At 55.2% G+C, this 14,883-nt stretch overlaps 1 protein-coding gene across 1 annotated transcript; it reads right to left on the bottom strand.

The window, feature by feature from the left end:
* Positions 1–1,447: 1,447 nt before the first annotated feature.
* On the bottom strand, positions 1,448–13,957 carry PARM1 (prostate androgen-regulated mucin-like protein 1). The gene is made up of 4 exons (XM_082050663.1): positions 13,859–13,957; positions 3,943–4,602; positions 2,807–2,885; positions 1,448–1,705 (listed from the first exon to the last, which is right to left on the bottom strand). Exons 1-4 carry the CDS (start codon positions 13,905–13,907, stop codon positions 1,621–1,623), a joined length of 873 nt encoding a protein of 290 aa, XP_081906789.1. The 5' UTR covers positions 13,908–13,957; the 3' UTR covers positions 1,448–1,620.
* Between the last annotated feature and the right edge of the window lie 926 nt (positions 13,958–14,883).

The raw sequence follows: 14,883 nt of genomic DNA, 5'->3' as shown, positions 1-14,883 counted from the left end.
AAAGCCCAGCAAACCAGTTCTGCTCCCTGACATGGGATATTGTGCTGTTGGGGTCTCGGGAGAACCTTTTCCATGTGGTTTTGGGGGGCGAGCGCATCACTGTGCCATCCAAATTGTTTCGAGAACGGAAGGGTGCTGGTTTGGGTTTTGCTGGGTTTTGGGTTTGTTTATTGGGGTTTTTTGGTGTTGTTGTTGTTGTTGGTTGGTTGGTTTGATTTGTTTGGGTTTTTTTTTTTGCTAATGCATGGAAAATTATTATTATTACATGGAAAATAACAGGGTTTCCCCGCATTTCCAGTGGAGTTTGTGGGTACCGGTGGGGTGAGGTGCATTGGAGGGACCGGATCGCTCCTGCACACCCAGGTCATTTAGCCCAGGACGGGAACGTTCCCTCTTGCTGTCTGCGCCGGGAATTATTTAAACCCTGAACTGCAAGAAGAGAGCGGTCCTGTTATACATCTCAGCCTGTAGGGTGATGTATCCCATATATACGGTCCCAGCCGCAGTGGTTTCCGGGGCTGGATGCGGGTTGAAGGCGTGATGGTGGTTTGCTGCTTTATTCTCGGTTTCTACCCTGTTTGGGCTAAAAGAGGGTAAGGAACAGCCGGGCAGATAGACTTGGTACCAGCAGATCCTGTGCTGAGGCCTCGCTGTTGAGCCAGTCTTGAGCTACCCGGCCAAGGCTGGGTTTAATACATAAAGAGAGGGGGGGGACGGGATGGTGGTGTAGTAAAAAAATGAAAATATTTTAAAAATAAAACAGAGGAAAATAAAACTAAGTCGATCAAGCTTTTGGCCACCACCGCCCTGCCAAAGCGGCCGCTCTGCAGAGGAGGGTGGATGTATGGTGTATGTATGTAGGATCTACCTAGGGTGTATCTACGGTGTATGTATGTAGGATCTATCTAGGGTGTATCTATGGTATATGTATCTAGGATCTATCTAGGGTATGTCTCCGGTGTGTGTATGTAGGATCTATCTACGGTGTATCTACAGCATATGTATGTAGGATCTATCTAGGATGTATCTACGGTGTATGTATCTAGGATCTATCTACGGTGTATGTATGTAGGATCTACCTAGGGTGTATCTATGTTATATGTATCTAGGATCTATCTAGGGTGTATCTACAGTGTATGTATGTAGGATCTATCTAGGGTGTATCTGAGCCCACCCCCCAACTTTGCGCACTGTTACACAGAAATTGGGGAATTAAAGAAAAGCTTCACTGTATTTCAGCGGGCGGGATTTTTGGGGATTATAAATAAAGCTGTGGAGCCAGCGGCCACCTGCACGGAGATGTGGCCCCAGCCCAGGGGCGCGGGTGGTCAACGCACCTTCCCTGGGCTGTGTTTGGGGGGAAAACATAATTAAATAGAAAAAATATTAAGCAACGAGGTTCTGCGTGAGCGTCGCCCTCCCAGCTGTCAGACATTCCTACACAAAGGCCAAAACTCAAGTTTATTGTGGGCGCGGTGCACCCACCGTGTCACCCGTTGTCCCCGGTGTCCCCCGCCCGGTGCGGGGGCAGCAGCGAGGGGGTCGGCAGCCGCTGATCTGCTGCTGAAGCGCTTATAAATAAGGGATATTGTGGTGGGTTTTGTGTGGTCCGCATCCCTGCTAGGAGTCGTCGTAGAGAGGGTTGTTGTAGTTGCCCCAGGAGCCGTAGTCGTGGTCATCCAGCAGCCGGCCATAGGACGAGTGCCTGGGGGGACAAACCACTCTGTTAGCCTGTGAGGGCTTCCCCGTGGGCTTGGTGCCCTTGAAATGCAACGTATGCACATTCTAACTGGCAGCATTTGGGATGATTTTGGCCCCAAGGGTGACACAAGTGTGCCCAGGTGGCCAAGGTGGCCACCAGCATCCTGGATGCTACCGGCACTGGCGTGGCCAGCAGGACCAGGGCAGTGACCGTCCTGTGCTGGGACCTGGGGAGGCCAAACCACGACTCCTGGGGTCAGTTCTGGGCCCCTCACACCAAGAAAGGGCTTGAGGTGCTGGAGCGAGTGGAGAGAAGGGAACGGAGCTGGTGAGGGGCTGGAGCACAAGTGTGATGGAGCGGCTGAGGGACCTGGGGGTTCAGCTGGAGAACAGGAGCTGACGGGAGACCTTATCAGCTCAAGTTGCGCCAGGGGAGGTTGAGGTTGGATCTGGGGAACAATTTCTTCCCCAAAGGGCTGTGGGGCATTGGAACAGGCTGCCCAGGGCAGTGCTGGAGTCACCAGCCCTGGAGGGCTGGACAGACGGACATGAGGTTCTCAGGACACGGGGCAGTGGGTTATGGTTGGACTCAATGATCTTGAGGGTCTTTTCCAACCAAAATGATTTCACGATTCTATGATTTTAGCAGGAGACAGCAGGACAGAAAACAAGCTCGGCCAGGATTTTACTCCCACAATGAATCAGACTGGGGAATTACAACAGACCTTTGCTTGTCTTGGTTGTCAGCAAAGCCTCGTTAAAGATGCTCGGTGCTGGGCCGTGCTGCTGTTTATGGTCTAAATCACAGCAAAACCCATGGCAAAGCCTGCCCGGGGGATAATTACTGGTTCTGGCTGTGCGCCACGCGGCGTTGCTGGCGTTTGAGGGAGTAAAATGAAGATGAACAGCTCTGCGTTTCAATATTGACGTGGTACAAAGCGCAGCTGTGCTGGGACTAGAGGCTGCGCGTGGGGTGGGGACGGCATCTCCCCAGGGCTTTGACCCCGGGCACCCCCTTTACAACGACAAGAGGGGCTGCTCCCCACCATGCAGACACCCCCTTCCCAAAACGGCACCTCGCAGCGCCCCAAAGAAACAGCCTTACCTGATCTTGAGGTACGCTGCTGCCCCAAAAACCAGCACCACCACCACGATGACGGTCGCGGTGATGGCCACGATGCTCCCTGTGGGGAAGGGGCCATCAGAAAGGGCAGCGCTCAGCAATCCCCCAAGCCCCATCGCCGCCCCCACCCCACAGTCTGGCTTTGTGATGGGCCCACGAGCATCACGAACAGCCCCTGACCTTGTCCTCCTTCTCCCGCCCCTACCTCAGCACCGCCGCGGCAGCACTGAGAAGGGGTTTCCCCTCACAATCCTTTCAGCACAGGTTTTTGGGGTGCCACGCACCCTCCTGCAAGCTGGCTGGGACCCAAGCTTGCTGCTTCTGCAATATGGTGTGTAAAGGGCGTGAAATTAGGTTGGATCTTGGGAATGATTTATTCCCAGAAAGCGAATGCTGTCCAGTGCTGTGGGGCATTGGAACAGGCTGCCCAGGGCAGTAGTGGAGTCACCATCCCTGGAGGGTTGGACAGACGGACATGAGGTTCTCAGGGACATGGGGCAGGGACAGGGGTGGGTTATGGGTGGACTCGATGAGCTTGAGCGTCTCTTCCAATCAAAATGATTCAGTGGTTCTATGAAATGAGACTGGATGCCACCACCTGGGGACACTTCTGTCCTCACTGAGGTGCTCAGTAGGGACTATAGACTTGATCCACGATGCTCCTCCTGGCACCCGGTCGCATTTAGTGCTGAACCAAGGCCAGAAAATGCTCCCAGATCCCTCAGTTTTTTGCTTTATGAAGCACTTTTAAGGTCTCTGAGTTTGCAGAAGGGGATGGGTCAAAGCTAGCATGGGCTTGGTGTGGTCTCCAGGAGGGAGGAGAAAAACATACACCAGGTTGCACCCACTGTCAGGGCACTTCTTTCCTCTCGTCCTTAAGCGTTTCAACGCCAGCTTGCAACTAAGGCTTTTATTTGTGTCTCGGTTGGGTGTCTATGACTCCTTGTCTCCACCGCTGGAGTGGCTGCTCCAGAGAGCGAGCTGGGAAAGCTCAGCTGTTGCAGAACAGTGCTTTCAGAACCTTCACCGCCTTTTCGCTTCCCCCCTGATATAAGCACCCTGAGGCTGACATTATATAAATACATATATATATGTACATGGAGGGTGGTGGAGCTCACCTGCACTCAAGGCGCGTGGGACCTCTTCCATGGTGACCCCGGTGGAGAGGGTGGTTTTGCCGGTGGCCTCGGCTGTGGTGGGACTGGCCACAGTCACTGGGGGGGACGTTGGCTCCATGGCCAGGCTTGACGCCATGGCCAGCGTCCCCAGGGAAGGGACATCCTCCGCCAGCGCCGGCGGCTGGGTGGTGCCAGGGCTCGTGAGGACAACAGGCGTTGGGGACAAAACCGTCCCGGGGGATGAGTGCGGGTCGCTGGTGGGGAGGGAGGATGAGGAGGATGCAGGGACACCCGTAGGGCTGGGAGATGCCCCCATATCCGTCGTGCCTCTCGCCAAGCTGGCAGTATTTGCTGTCCGTGGACCTGGGGCTGTCTCCGAGGTTGGTGGCACCGAGCTGGGGCTGGAGGTGACGGATGGGCCGTCCGCTGCGGTGATGGAGGTGGGAGCAGGGGATGGTGCCGCCGCGGTGGTGGCATTGTGGCCACCCCCCTCTGCTGGCCTGGAGATCACCCCTTCTCCAGCAGGTCCCCTGGACATGGGCACTGAGGGCTGGCCAGGAGCTGGCGTGGGCAAAGCCGTGTCCCTGGAGCCTGTCCCCACCGAGGGGGAGGGCGGGCTGCTGGGGACAAGGGGTGACACTGAGGAGTCATCGCCCAGTCCTGGAGGGAGAGAAAGAAATATTAATAATGGGCAAACCCTTGGGACAACATGGGGTTTTGGTGAAAGTTAAAGGGCTTTGGAATGAAGCTGGAAATGGTTATTGGTTTTAAAATGCTGAGAGAGATCTAAAATTGTTGTCAAGCACTGGAACAGGCTGCCCAGGGCAGTGCTGGAGTCACCATCTCTGGAGGGTTGGACAGATGGAGAAATGAAGTTCTCAGGACATGTGTTAGTGCCAGGGGGGCGTTATGGTTGGACCTGATGATCTTGAGGGGCTTTTCCAACCAAAATGATTCTGTGATTCTATTCTATGCAAATAAATGTACGGCAAATATCACTGCATGGCAAGAGAGGAAGGTTTAACCAGCCCGTTTCCCCATGCAAGGCTGGGATCCCCCATCCCCTACGCCCCCTCCTTCATCTTCCCAGCATCTCACAACGCAGCAGGAGAACAAGTTCCTCCTGCGCAGCCACCACGCAGCTGGGAATGATAACAAGATGCTTCTTTCTCCTCTTCCCCCCTTCTCCTTGTGCATTCATTCATTCGCTTCCATTTCTTAGCAGCGAGATGAGTCATCCTCTCCTCCATCCCCACCAGCAAACTGCTGGTTTTTTTTTCCACCCCCCACTTTTCTGCTCCCCAGGGTTAAACTCAGCACTGGGCCATCAGCAGCAGCTCCCTCGGCACGGCTGGGCTGGAGAAACAGTGTGCCAACCCCCAACGACAGCAGCAGGGATTTCTATTCCCATTCATTCCTTTATTCACACCCCCAGCCCAGCACTGGTAATGGTAAGAACTTGCTCTGATAAATTAATTACTATGTGAGTGTGGAGGACAAAAAAAAACCCCCAACAACTCCCCAAAATGCTGATTTTCTGGGAACCCTGAAACCAAACTCCTTCATCTCCAGAGGCAGGAGCTTGGTGGTCATGTAAATGAGAAACAGCAGCAGGAAGAGCCCAGAAAATGATGGCGGTAGCTCTTAATTAACAGGATCTTGCAGGTCATACCTGGGTGGGCATCATCACCAGGCCACCCCCTAAGGACCTTCTGCCACCCACCACCGCCAAAGCTGCTCCCCCCACAGGCAAACCGCAGTTCCACCCGTGCAGGTCACACCCAAGGTAGCGAGACGGACTCAGCTTCCACCAGAATGTGGGGTTTTAGAAGAACTGTTGCTGTCCCACCACAAGACTGTTATTGCAGGTAAAGCTCCACCAGGAAACCACGGGGTGGGAAGGACTTGAATTTGGGAGCTGGGACTGTGCAATACGAGGTTCCTCCAGAAATGGTGGGGTGAGCAAGGACTCACTAAATCACATTATTTGGGTGTTCTCAGCCATCGGTGCAACCAAGAGGCTGCAGGTATCTCGTACAGCTCTGCTCATCTTGAACATCTCCAGCAGAGGAGGACAGCAGAAGGGACAGCTCTGCTGAGGACCTCTGGATCACAAGAGCAAACTCAAGGTATGTGGGTGACTTTCATCACAGCATTTTCTGTCTAGAAGCTGCAAAGACACGCTTGGCTAGGGATTTAAAGCCAGTTCTGGGACAATGCTTTCACTAGAGCACAAGCCCCTGGTGTGTTTGACCCAAAATTGTTTTTCCTGGCCCTGTAGATGCCCCATTTCCCAAGCAGGAGAGTTTTGGAGGTGGGACTAAGACCATGGGTGCTCTGCACATCTGACGCTGCATCCCTGTGTGCTGTGGTGAAGTAGGGAATTGTGTACCTCACTGCAAACTATTTCCATGTAGATCTATTTTGATGGGCTCCCTCACCACCCTACCCAGCATTTGGTCTCTCTTTGCCCCGTAAAGTCAGAAGGGGTGTGCTGTTGCCTTGATTTTTGGAGCTGGTGGAGATAACACCCAAGAAAGACCTTCCTCAGGCTCTTGGTCTGCTGAGGCGTAAGGCTGGTGGACCTTAGGGTAAGGAGATGGATGGCAAGCTGGAGTCTGGTTATTAAATAAGTCGCCTGCCTCAGCATCTGTGATTTCCACACCCAGCCCAGCCACAGCAAAGCACCCAGAGGTCCCACCTCCTCCTTCCCAAAGTTCCTGCAAAGCCACCACGTGCTTCTGCTGTCAACAGGGCGCTCTGGTGTGTACCCATCCCAAAATGTCTGTGTCTCTGTCTTCTTGGTTAATACCTGGGAATTATTGGCCTGTGAACTCGGGTTGCATTGCTGTGATAATCCCGAGCTTAAAAGCCATTAGTTCAGACGAATGCACCGGTTTTCACAGCTTGACGTAACCCAGAGCGTCTCCCCAGGACAAACCCTGGCCACAGCGCTGGCTGCATCCAGCACACCCCACAGGTCCCCGTCATCCAGCAGAGGCTGGTGGCTCCCTCGCTCTGTTCAGGCCCTGGAACACCATAAAATCCACCATTCCCTGTGCTGCTCCAGCCCTTGGGTAGCTTTCCACGCTGGTGTGGAACCGACAGTGCTATCTATTACTCCTCTATGAACATAGATGCCTTTGGTCTCTCCTGGATATAGGGAGCTTACCACCCCTCTGCAAAGCCACCCACGTCGCTTGTTTTTGTGCTCAGGGTCAGCAGAGTCATCACGGTCTGCTTGAACTTTGGAGAGAAACCACCAGGGATCTCAAAAAGCTGGCAATGCTGCTAGCTGGGATGAGTCAGGCAGTTTCCGATAACATCGAAGCGGTATAAATTCAGAGGGCGAGCCAAAATTGGACGCAGGGACAGTCCTCGTCCGCGGGCTGAGGGCTCCTGGCCAAGCCGGTCACAAGTCACAGGGACACGTCCCAGGAGAGCGAGCGTGGCCAAAGGCAGCGTTGCTGGAGTCGCTCAGCTCAGCCCTGGTTTCCCGCCTCCCTCTTCCCTGGGCATGGCGCAGGGTCATTGCCAGCCTGGTGCTGGTTTCCAGATGGACAGTCACCTCTGCTGGCAAACCCTGCCTGGGCCAGCCCTCTGTTGTCCTCCTGTTGTCCCCATGCCATCACCTCCACCATGTTTTCTGGGACCCAGCATCCGCGCTGGGCTGGAGCCCTCACCCCCAGCACAGCACCCCAGGCTGTGCCCCCTTCGCACCGCAGGATGAGCCCAGACGGGACCCCGGAGGTGACACAGGCTGCTTCTCAACCAGTGAGGATGGGGCGGTGGAAGGACCTTGCTGAGGAACGCCTGGGCTGATGGCTCCACGTGTCCTCGTGCCACCGCGCACAAGGACAACCTTCGTCCCAGGTGAGTGCTGCCTGGTCCCAGGGAGCCGGGGGGCTACAAGGGCCACCACAGCTTTTCTGCAAGCCCGGTCCTCTACCAACACATCTGAGAAAGGGGGAAAAAAAGGGGGATTTCCTTGTTTCTCCAGCACCTGGTTTGTAGGAGCGGCAGCTGCGAGCAGGAACCAGAGCAGTGCCCAGGAACAAGGAACAGAAACCCACTAGAAACCTTCTTTGAGGACCAGAGGACTTCAAAAGCCATTAACAAAATCAGCCAGGGGCTGTCGAAGGGACTGAAGGGCGATAGCTGCCAAGGGATGCCGAACAGAGCGGGGCCGGGAGGATTTGATCCATGTCATCCCCTTAAGGCAATTGACCATTCTTCTGGAATCCACCCCGGAGCACAGCTGGACAGGGGACACAAGGACGAGGGAACTGCTCCAAACAGCGGTTTCGCACTTCGCAGCCCTGTGGGAGCTTTGAAAAGTTGTTTTTCTAGGCAGTCTTCCCTAGGAGGGCTCTTTCCAACAGAAAGAGCCAAGAAAATAGGGATCCAGAGCTCCTATAATGCAAATATAAAAATCCAAAGCTCCTATAATGCAAAACTAAACCTCCTATAATACAAATATCTTGCTGTTAGGGAAGATTAAAGTCAGTCACCTGCCAGCCCAGGGAATGAATCTGATAGAATTAACTCCTCCTCCTGTTTTCATGCTGTTCTCACGCACGCAAGGGTGGGCGTCCCACCCTGCACAGGCTGAGCGCTTCCCGCGTCCTGCTCGGAAAGCGGCGCCAGAACCCAGCTGGCGGCTCTTCAGCGACGCGTCTCTCAGACTCTCCAGAAGCAATCAGAGCAAGCTTAAAAAAACCCCAAAACAAACGGTTTGGAAAGCAGGGTAAGCACCAGGGCCCGGCTCCAGCCCCAGTGGATGACATCAGATGGAGCGGCTCCGCCACGGCAAACGAGCAGCCGCCGATAAGGCAGGGATGCAGCCCTTAATGACAGCGGCTCCGTGACTCATCACAGCTGATTTAACCAGCAGAAGGTCCGCACGCCACATGCTGCGCTGCTCTTAATCTGAATTAACCAAGACACTCGTACCCACGCTGGGGTGGGCAAAACTCCCCCAGCAGCCGAAGCCCCTGGAGAAATAGAAGTTTCTGGATTATTATTTGATTTTCTTCTTCCTCTCAGCAATTCGTCTCATCCATATTTACAGGCAGCATCCAACCACCCTTTCTGAGCAAGAAATATGACTGAAGAGCGAGTTACTGCGGAAAGAAGATCTGCTGGGCACACACACCATCCCCTGCTCACGCAGTAGAGCTGGGTACTGGGTTTTTATGCCAGCTTAGCAGTTATTTTGGGGACGGGCGCTACTAATGGTCCCTGACTGAGATCATACTGAAGCAACATATCACTGGGCTTTTAGGTCTCTACTTTTGACAACAAAAGTTAATGGGAGCCCCGTGGCATACCCGCAAGACCCATCCGGGGCGGGCAAAGGATGTTAGAACAGCCCCGTCCTCTGCTCACAATGGTGGGATACAGTAAGATTGGGGGTTAGCACAAGGAACAGAATTAGAAATGAAGCCACAATATCAGCGGAAACTGAGGACAAGAAAAAAGAAAGAAAAATAAAAAGGAAAACCACCACCACCAAACCCCACCACGAGTTAGAGACAACCCGCCCACAACACGGGTCTAAAAGCCACACAGATCGCATCAAAAATGGGGGCCTGAGCTGTGTTCTTTCTGCACAGTATTCCTGAGAGTATGGGGAAATCATTGGGGGTAATTAATTGCAAATGATGCTGCTAGTGAGGGAAAACCTGTGCAGGGGTGAGTTCTTCTTTCAGCTCTTTCTCAGAGGTACAACCAGACCCTAAACACCGGGCTAAGCTGGTGTGGCTTGTTCTGAGTTATGTGCGTTTTGGCACACTATCTTTTTTTGGCCAGGTTGTGTGTTTTGCTGGTTGTCCCCCGGGGCCAGTGACAGCGTGACCCCGACTCCTCCGGCCCCGCAGCACGTGTTGGTTCGTGAGCAGGTGAAATGATGCAGAGCAGTAAAGCAATTTATGGTTAAATATGGGGCGAGCACTTCCTGCTCGTGACCTTGTTGGCTCGGTTTCGTTTCTGCAGCTGGGGATTCACGAGCCTCGCGGTGTTTTTCCCGCACTGCCTCTTCCCTCTCTCGTGCTCAGGTGCGATTTGGATTGTGTTGTTGTTTTTTAGCTGCGAGAGGCTGGTAGCGTCTCGCCGTGGGAGGCTGAAGGTCCTTGGCTATAGCTACAACTGAATAAAACTAGTTTTAGCTTTGGGTTCAACTTGTTTTTCGAGTAAATCAGCACTGGGCTGCTTCACCTTGTCTGTCACCATGCAGTTCGGGCTTTGGTGTTGCTCATGTCCCCGGTGGAAGGGTCCCGTGTGCAGTAAACAAGGGTCTGGTTAAGCTCACGTTGCGCTTCACTGGCACAGGACAAGGGGAAGGGAGGATGCAGTGGTCGTCTTGGGCGTTGAACTTGTGTCTCCACTTCTCTAGGAGACATTTTATCTGCCATAAATAAGGATGAGAGGGGGATCTGGGAGCAGCTCTGCAGGACCTGAAGCTTTGCATGACCCACGTCACGCCGGACGGAGACCCCAGCCAGGTTGGTACCACTCAATGCTCATTCTTTGGAAGGTCTTTGAGCTTAAAAGAGCAAAGCAGGGCCAGGACGGTGGCTCTGCAGGTCTGTCGCACAGCTCCAGCACTGCGTGTGCGTTCTGGTGACCTGTAATTCCAGCGGCAGCCAAAACACCCTCGGGCAAAGCGCCGCTTCCTTGCCGCCCGCTTGCCTCACGCTGTCTCACCTGGATTTTTCAACGCCAGGTCGCGCTGGTGATGGTAGAACAGGTTGAGGATCGCAAGAGGAGGAAGAAACCAAGTGAGAAAGCAGTGGGCAGAGACATAACCAGGTAAATAGCAAAGCTTTTGGAAGAAAAAGAAAAAACCACAACAAAAAACAACTGTCGAGAAGCCAAGGCAGTCAGAACAAATAAATGTGCAGTGGCTCTGATTTACCGGCGAGCTGAGCTGGCTTCCTGCGTGATTAGTTTTCTCGTGCTGAGTGGCCCTTAAGTGCTTTGGGTCTAATTGCTGCTGAAGCTTTCTGTAGCGAAGAGGAACAGAACGGCTCCGCCATGGAAATCCATCTGCTGTCTCCCCGTGTCCCTCACCACCCCGAGACCCATCACTGTCCACCTTGTTGGATGTCACTGTGCTGGAATATCTCGTGGGTGCACGGTCTGACTTGGCAAGACGTGAGCCGTGCGGATAAAGCCAAGGGGCCTTGGGCAAGGTGGCAAAGAGGGGCTCCGAGCGGTGTTTGCGCTCGCTGGTGTGACGTTGGCTGGCTTGGGAGCAGCAGCTGCTCTTCTCCAGGTTATTACATGGGAGGAAGGAGCTAACAGCGGGTCTTGCACATTTTTCAGATGCTGTGGCAGGGAGATGGAGAGGAACCAGGCGGGCAGCTCCAGCACCTTGTGTTCTGTGCTCCTCCACGGCAAGTTGCCATGAAATTATAGCAGAAAAGAAGAGGAAGGTGAGTCTTGAGAGGGTTTTCTCCTCCGGAGAGTAATGGAACAACCTGTCCGCACAGCCAGTGGTGTGTACTGGGGACCCGGGGGAAAGTCTGTGCTCCTGTCCCCCTGGCCGGCAGGGCCCGTGTCCCCGGTGGCTGCGCTGGCAGGCTGTCACTGCTGGCACCCACCGCCTTTAGATGCCAGAGTGTCACAAAGCTGCTGGGAGGTGTCAGGACTCTTCATCTTGCCATGAGCTTTGCCCTCATTAAAAGCAGGTTTGCTTTACAGCAGCAGCGCTTTCTAAAACAATTCTAAAATTATTTTTGCTTGATTTAAACACAAATAAGCCCTTTAGATACCGGCTGTTAAGTTTTTCAAGCATGCTGATGTGTATTATGCTGTGCTTGTTCCCCTGGGGTGTTGCAGCGGGGAGGAGAAGGGATTTGTCAGCAATTTGGGATGCCGGCGCAGCCAGCCCTCTCCCTGTCCGCGCCGCTGGGCTCGGCCACCCTCACCGGGCAATTTTTCAGGGTGATATCTGTGACACAGCCCTCGATCGAGCCAGGCGTGTTGCAAACAGCAGCTCTGCCCGAGCGCCAGCACCCCGGCCTAATAATTTTCCTGGCTAGCTACTAATTACTGCTGCTAGGCGCAGCATTAACCGTGCGTCAGCCCCGTCCCAGCCCCCCGCCGGCGCGGGGAAACAACTGGGCTCATCACAGGAATTTCTGAGCATCCTCTGGAAAGGCAGGATTAGAGGCTGAAGATGTGTCTTGCTTGTTTGGGCTGGGCGGGGTGATAATTATTGTATTACTAATATAATACCTACATATCCTCCTGCTCTTCAGCTGGCACGTGGGGGCTGGGAGAGGTCAAAGCCGCCTGTAACAATGTGGTGCCAGGCCCTGAGACCCCAAAAAAGCAGCTTTTTCCTCCCTGCAGAAGCACCCGAAGCCTTTAAAGCCAAAAGGTTCCTCTTGCAGGTGCTTCTCAGCTGCTGGATGGGGAGAAGAGCGAATTGCTAGAGGGGCAAGCAGGCTTAGGGCATTTGTACAGGGCCAGGCATCATGTCAGGAAAGCAGCTTTGAGTTTACATCCACAGTAAGAAGTAATAATAGGATAAAAACTTTCTTGTGGGAGAGATGCTACTATTTCCTTACCTGGCCAGGCAAAGCCCAGCCTTATTTTGCTCCTGATGTTCTTTCTATTGCCAAGTCCTGAAGAATGAGCTCAAAGCATATCTAAATAATATTTTTTATGTTCTCTCAGGCGGCAAATATATTTTTTGAAGTATTATTTCTATAAAAAGCCGTATAAAGCACCCGAAAGGTTCGGGGCTTTGGGGTTGTTTGGGAGCAGCCCAAGAGCCCGGGGACAGTGCTCTGGGGGAATGTTTCCCAGCTCTTCTGCCAAGCCCTGTTGATGCTGGTGCTTCGGAGAGGGACGGTCATGGGAACAGCCTGGACTTTGGCCCGGGCTCTGGGAAAAACCCGCCTCCCACCCCAAAGCGGCCGCGCTCTGACTCCCAGTGGCATCCCCGAGGAGCGGGAACAGGGGGCACCGGCCAAAATGCAGCTTCATCCCCATCCATCCCAAATGCACTTGCTGCGAAAGCGCAGAAATGAGCTTTTTGTCCAAACTCTCAGTTTACGAGAAGGATTTAGCCAGATCTTTATCCTCTTGCCTTAGTGGGGTCACTTGATGGGGGAAGATCTCCCCTGGCCTGGTGTGCTCCACAATGCTGGGTTGCTCCTCTTGCAGACCCCATTTTGGGGACATGGCTGCTGGTTCCAGGCTTTCCCAGCTCGGTCCCCTCGCCCCGCTCTGCCGCAGGCCCAGAGCCATTTCATAATTTAATAACAACAGCTTCACCCGACGTATTTCTCCTTGTGCATGTCCCCGGCGCTCTGTTATGCGAGTGTGTTTTTAATGTTCCTAAGCAAGCAGCTCTCGGTGTTTATTTAAAAACCCAGCCTGGATGGAGGGATGAGCGGTGCGTGCTGTCATGTGAGAGCGCCCGCTGTCACCCTTGCTGGGGACCGAGCCGTCTCCTCTGACTGTGTTATGCAGGGAGAGACGTCAAATTGGGGGTGTTTTTGTGAAATGGGGGGGTTGATATCGCGGGGGGGGGGGGGGTGTAGGAGGAGGGAGGTGCCGGGGAAAGCGCCAGGTGCTGGGTGCGCAGGAGCCTCTGCTCAAGGTTGGAGTGAGCGATAAAAGCTCCTTCAAAGTGGCGACCACGCTGGGAAGGGGGGGATAGGAGGCTGAGGGGTGAGCTCCAGCCCGGACGGGGCGGGGGGGCTGCCTGCTGGTGGTCCCCTGAAGTTATCCTCCTGCATCCCGACTGGGCACCGAGATGGGGACCCCTCTGCGGGGCAGGGGCTGGAGGAAAGGAGGGGTGAGACCCCCCGGGACCGCGGTGACTCCCCGTCCCCACCGCACGGCTGCCATCCCGGCGCTCCCCGCTGCCCCTCACCCCGGGCCGGCGGCGCGCACTTACCTGCCGGGAGGAGGAGGAGGGCGAGGAAGAGGCGGCAGGAACAGCCCATGGTGCCGGCGGCGCTGGCAGCCGCGGCCGGAGGGACGGACGCACCGCCCGGTCCCCGCCGCCCCCGCCACCGCCCCCGGTCCGGCCCCCGCCGCCGCCCCCGGTCCGGCCCCCGCCGCCGCCCCCGGTCCGGCCCCCGCCGCCGCCGCCGGCAGCACAGCGGCACCTGCCGGCACCGGGATGGGGCACGTTGTGCAGGACACCAGGCGCCGGGTCCATCAGGAGGGCACCGGGCACTGGGACTGGGTGGTGGCTCCAGCGCTGGGCACTGGGATGAGGCACTGGGCACCCAGCGCTCGCACCGGGTGCTGAGCACCACGCCAGGACCCGGGCCCAAGCGTGGCGCGTTGTCAGTGGGCATCACGCACCGGGACCGGCAGCGGGCACAGGATGCTCTGGTCCCGGCTGGTGGCATTGGGCTGGTGCTCAGGGTGCTGTCACACTGTCCCTTGAGTCTCTCCTTCCTCTGGGCCCACGCCAGCTCCTGCCTGGGTAGGACTTATGATGGGGACAGACTTTTGAGCAGGGCCTGTTGCGACAGGATAAGGGGTGACGGTTTTAAACTAAAAGAGGGGAGACTCAGGTTAGAAATGAAGGAATTGTTGCCCTGAGGGTGGTGAGAGCCTGGCCCAGGTACCCAGGGAGGTGGTGGATGAACCATCCCTGAGACATCCCAGGCCAGGCTGGACGGGACTCTGAGCACCCTGAGCTGGTGAAGATGTGGGACATGGCAGGGGGGGCACTGGGGACCTGGGAAGGTCTCTCCAGCACAAACTGTTCTGTGATTCTGTGATTTAAAAGCAGTAAGAGGTGCGTGTGCCTTGCTGGGGCATTCCTCTTCCCACAGGCTTGCCCCTGCCTGCCCTCCCTGCAAAAGCTGCTGAGCATCCGTCAGCTGCCACATTCGGGGAGTCTGGGGCCCATGGGGGAGGACACCCCAAGTCTCCCATCACGGAGAGCCCAGGCAGAGCCAGACG

Source organism: Streptopelia decaocto, assembly GCF_964273445.1.
Source record: "Streptopelia decaocto genome assembly, chromosome: 4".
Taxonomy (NCBI): Eukaryota; Metazoa; Chordata; class Aves; order Columbiformes; family Columbidae; genus Streptopelia; species Streptopelia decaocto.
Note: the sequence above shows the minus strand (reverse complement) of the source record. Positions and strands in the feature narration are given on the sequence as shown.

Bases quoted from the DNA above. Each gene is read 5' to 3' on its own strand.
- PARM1 (XM_082050663.1), bottom strand. From the start codon at position 13,907: ATGGGCTGTTCCTGCCGCCTCTTCCTCGCCCTCCTCCTCCTCCCGGCA. The intron at 4,603-13,858 runs GTAAGTGCGCGC...CTCTCCCTCCAG, and splicing joins CCTCCTCCTCCTCCCGGCAG to GACTGGGCGATGACTCCTCA. The intron at 2,886-3,942 runs GTGAGCTCCACC...CCTTCCCCACAG, and splicing joins CCCACGCGCCTTGAGTGCAG to GGAGCATCGTGGCCATCACC.